This window comes from Triticum dicoccoides, chromosome 4B, assembly GCF_002162155.2.
Source record: "Triticum dicoccoides isolate Atlit2015 ecotype Zavitan chromosome 4B, WEW_v2.0, whole genome shotgun sequence".
NCBI classification, from domain to species: domain Eukaryota; kingdom Viridiplantae; phylum Streptophyta; class Magnoliopsida; order Poales; family Poaceae; genus Triticum; species Triticum dicoccoides.
Window position 1 is genome coordinate 11,191,660 of NC_041387.1, and position 4,814 is coordinate 11,196,473.

Sequence of the window (4,814 nt, forward strand, 5' to 3'; positions counted from 1 at the left end):
GTGGGGATTGGGATTGGGGGAATCGGCGGGGGCGGGCGGGTGGTTTATAGGTGGCGTCCGGCCGCTGGATAGGATGCGTCCGGTCCGACGCGGGGGCGGGGTGGGTCCTCCTCCCGAGCCTTCCTTTTCCGCCGCGGTTTCCTTTTCCTCGCCGCGAAGCTTCCGGCTTTAACCTCGTGACGATGAGGTGGAAACGCCTCCGCCTTTCGGTGAGAGATAATAATTCATGATGTATATATATAGTTTTATATCATATTTAAATTTGTAGTAATAAATTCCACCGAAATTATGGTGTTTTTGCGGCAATATTTTTTTCCCAAAAAAACTCGGATCTATATAAAAGATTCATAAGGAAATACAAGGCGACGTGAACGTAAAATGTAAGGCGGGACAGGGGGATGGCGATGAGCGGCGCGAACCTTCCGAAGCGGGCGTGGCGGCGGCTCGGGAGGAGGGGGGATGATTTCGTAAACATAACTAAATCATAAAAGGTTCGCAAGAAAGATACAGGTTGTGACGGGGGGCGGGGGCGTCGGGCAGCGCGAACCTTTCGAAGCGTGCGTGGCGGCGGGAAAGAAGCGAGCCGCCGGAGTTGGCGCCCCGGTCTGCAAGTCGCTCTGCGTCTAGGGTTCCGCCGGCGATTGAAGGCTTTGTGTTTGGGGGGTGGGGGTGAGGGGTCGGGTGGGGCGGGACGGGCGGTTTATAGGTGGCCGGCCGCTAGATATGATGTGTGTTGACGCGGGTGGGTCGCGCCTTCTTTTTCCTCCTCGCTTTCCTTTTCCTTGGTTGCGGGTGACTTGACCTTGTCGATCACGGTCGAAAAATCTTCATGCATGTGCTCATACGGAGCAACCCCATAGTGCCACAGTCATCACAACTGAACCTTTAATCGATCTAAAGCGTCTGACACAAAATCTCACTGGCCCGCACGCAGGAGGAGAAATCCTAACCTCACCGCCCCAAGGAGACGACGGGAATCTACGTTGGAGCTCCGTCGTCTCCATCGCGATGGACGAACTCGAGGAGGGTTGGAACCCGAAAGACCACCTCGATCCGCCCGAACGTTGTGTAAGAAAAAAATCCAACCTAAAATACTAACCTGAGTCGAGGCGTCGGGACCCCCTCGCCGTCACCGGTCGTCTGGACAACAAGCAGAGGGGTGGTGGATCGCTAGCAGTTGAAGTCGCGAGAGGAAATGAGAAACCCTATGAAATACTCGTGTTCTATTCTACATTAGTATCTTTTGATGTGTAGGTCTCTAGAAAATACTACTCCCTCCGTCCCAAAATAAGTGACTCAAAAGTGACTCAACTTTACACTACTCAAAAGTGACTCAACTTTACACTAAAGTTAGTGTAAAGTTGAGTCACTTTTGAGTCACTTATTTTGGGACGGAGGGAGTAATAGTTAAAATATGAGACTACAATGTTATGGCCATATGAGTCCAACATTTTTTTTGTTTGGTTGCTTCTCGAAAAAAAAACTTTTTTGGTTTGAGTTGACGTTGAAGTTCCTATGGAGGACTCTTTTGGTTCAAAGGAAAAGTGGGAGAAAATATATAAGAATATGAAAAAATATGATGGTACTAAAAATGCAAATATATAATTATATAGTTTCTAGAATTCTTGAGTTTGTTTTTGACTTTGTTTTACCATGTTTATTAGAAATCTTGCGTTTTTCAAATTCTTGTAAACCAAACAACAAGGTGGACATAATTTCTATGTTTAGCAATCATCTGTTTTGCGCATGCATCTCTATCTTATTCATGTGTTTTTTCTATTCGTGTATTTGTAGTACCCCCCGCACCAAAGGAGATCATAGTACAAAAAGTCATGCTTTATTTGTTTATCTGGATTCTTTAGGCATCAGACTAGTGATAAATCTCTTAATAATATTTCTAGTTGTGATTTTGCTCTTTATTTCTTACCTTGCTTATCATTGAAGAAAATCCTATATGATTCAATTATATAAATCAAACGACCGACATAGGATTTTTTTTCTAAGGATTCCATTTCTTAAAAAATAATAGGAAAATGTTTTAAATAAAATAGTCCCTTAGGGATTATTTGGTTTGATTTGTGGGATTTTAAAAATGCAGGAACTAGGAAAACATAGGGCCACAATGTCATGCCCACTTAAATCCTATAGGATTTTTGTTTGTTTTATTGCATCACGGAAAAAACAAAGGTTTTTTTCTCGAGGTTTGAGTTGATCTTTATGGAATGTAGTACAAAGGATCCCTTAAGAAAAAAATATATTATGGAACAATCTTACGAATCAAACGACCAACGTAGATAAAATTAGTTAGGTCTCATTTGGTTCATAGGATAGGGACATCATAGAAAGTGAGATGACATGTATCACAATTTCTATATAAAAAGAGAAGTCATTTGATGCGGAGAATAAGAATTTTTTCATTGAGTCTAGGCTAATTTTTTTCCTTTAAAATGTGAATGGGTGGTTCCTATACTACACAGGAATAAGAATTCATTCCTACAAACCGAAATGCTCCAAAGGAACTTTTCCTTTGAAAACCTCATCCTGTAGAATTCCTACACGCCAAAGGAGGCCTAAGAATTTCAATTCTTCAAAACTCCTACAGAAATCCTTTGAATCAAATCCTACGATCCAAATGGCTTTCGTAGGAAAAAAATATCCTTAGTATTCAAATCCTACAATCCAAATAGGCCCTTAGTGAGGAGTGCGAAGCTGTAATAAAAAAACACATCTGAACGTTTCAAAAAACTCAAAAACAATTCTGTAGAAACTTGTATGTATCCACTATGAATCCATTTTTTTTAACAAATTGTAATTTGTAAGCTGTACAAAAATAACAAATTTCCGGCCCAATAACAAAAAAAAAAGAAGCTCATTCGAAAATACATACTCCCTCCGTCTCAAAATTCTTGTCTTAGATTTGTCTAAATACGGATGTATCTAGTTACGTTTTAGTGTTAGATACAACCGTGTCTAGACAAATCTAAGACAAGAAATTTGGGACGGAGGGAGTACGTGTCATTTATTTTTGTATGTCACGTGTGAAAGTAGAATGATATGAAATTTTGCAGATACATAATATACATGTCTGTGTGTTTACAAAAAAATCAACTTTTTTGTGTTGTAGAAAAATGTTTTTTTGCTAATTTTAAGTGAGGCCCGGCCCAAGTAGAATCCCGGCCTATAACTCCAACCGAACCCTAATCCTACCCCCCTGCTAGGTTTTCAGTCTCTCGCCTCCACCAGCGCCTCCACGCCGCCGAGGAACGGAGCAGGAAGTGACGCCGCAGGAGGACGCTCTGCTCGTCGTCCGCCGCATCTCGCGCCCGCCCAACCCGAACGCCCCGAAAGGCCACCAAAGCCGTAGCCTTCTTCTTCCTAGAGCTCCCGAAGCATGTCGGCATCCACCAGCGGCGGCGGGGGGCTCTCGCCGCAGGCGGCCGCGGCGCTCCAGGAGGGCGTCGGGCTGGTGTTCACGCGGTGGACGGCGCTGCAGATGGCGGTGGAGAACGGGTGGGGCGGCCGCGACTCCCGCGCCAAGGCCGACCGGCTCGCCGCCGACGTCCTCGCCTTCTTCACCACCTCCAAAGGTGCCCACTCATCCGTCCCCTTCAGCACCCCCCTTTGATTGCGTCTTATAGGTCCTCAAATTGCTCCAATCTCCCAGAGAGGATTTGCGTTCCTTGGCCCCGTGACAGCTTCGATTCATCAGAGTTTTCATGGGCTTTCACAATCTGACATGTCCATAGTATGATCGGTGAAACAATTTGGTTTGGGGTTGATGTACCGGAGCTTGATTTAACCAACAGGGGAATTGTCCAAAGCGTGGCCTTATGTAACAGGGGAATTGTCCAAAGCAGAGCATTATATTTATTCACAAGCTTATGGTTAGTTAAGATTGACAGTGGATTCCAGTTACTACTGAAAATCCCAACATCTCTTGCACTCTCTGTTTATTTTAGGACGTTACGGCTTACTCTTTTTTTTCATCTACTAGTATAATTGGTCCAAAATGTGATTTTGGCATGGCTGACTTATTTCTACTACGTTTGATTTTATCCGCTCCACTCATTCTACACGTCTGGGTTGGCATGTAATATTCTTTAGGTTTATTTTCCAGGTCCATATTATTATGATGACTTGGAGGAGATGATGTTTGACAGCATATCCGAATCCTTCAATGCTGACTTTGAGGATGGAAGTGTTGGGGAGGTAATTATTTGTTGTTTCCTTCATGTTTAGCGCCAGCAATAGGTATCTTACAATTTCTTATTGCAAAAGTAGGCTGGGACTTGATTTAGTATTAATGTCCGTAGTAAATATGGACTGACAGCACCTGTCCCTTGGTAACCATGGGGCAAGTTTAGGACAATGGGTTGGCCTATGTGGCGTCCCTCTTGTGGTACCAGTGAGCCGTTGGGTCATATGGCCCATACTGCTGTTAGCTTGAAACAGAAGAGAGGCCATTTGAAATGAATCAAGATGGTAAGACCTTCCAATTCACACTACAAGTGCAGGAAAATAAAAAACGTAAACAAAATCTAAAAGACATGGCTGCTGTTTACTGAACCAACTCTCGGTAGCTCCCACTCCATTTTCTCTTCTCTCTTTCTGTTCTAGTATCTACACCAGCCATCACATTGCACGTGTGTATCAAGAACTAGTTATATTATTATCACACTTGTTCAAATCAAGATCTAGAGGCAAGTGACACAACAGGGAAGAAGTAATTGATACACCACATTCGGCAAGTTTTCCTGACAGTTCACAATACACCTTGGTGACCTTTCGAGAGAATGGAGACATGGTCATCACTC

The 4,814-nt window shown here is 43.6% G+C and overlaps 1 protein-coding gene across 1 annotated transcript in view; it reads left to right on the forward strand.

Moving 5' to 3' along the window:
- Positions 1-3,208: 3,208 nt before the first annotated feature.
- LOC119294568 (pre-rRNA-processing protein TSR2-like) overlaps positions 3,209-4,814 on the forward strand; it is a 3,517-nt gene continuing 1,911 nt past the window's right edge. The window contains exons 1-2 of the mRNA XM_037572771.1: positions 3,209-3,587; positions 4,118-4,209. Of these exons, the coding sequence (XP_037428668.1) occupies positions 3,392-3,587; positions 4,118-4,209 (288 nt within the window). The 5' untranslated portion in view covers positions 3,209-3,391. The remainder of the gene's footprint in view (positions 3,588-4,117; positions 4,210-4,814) is intronic.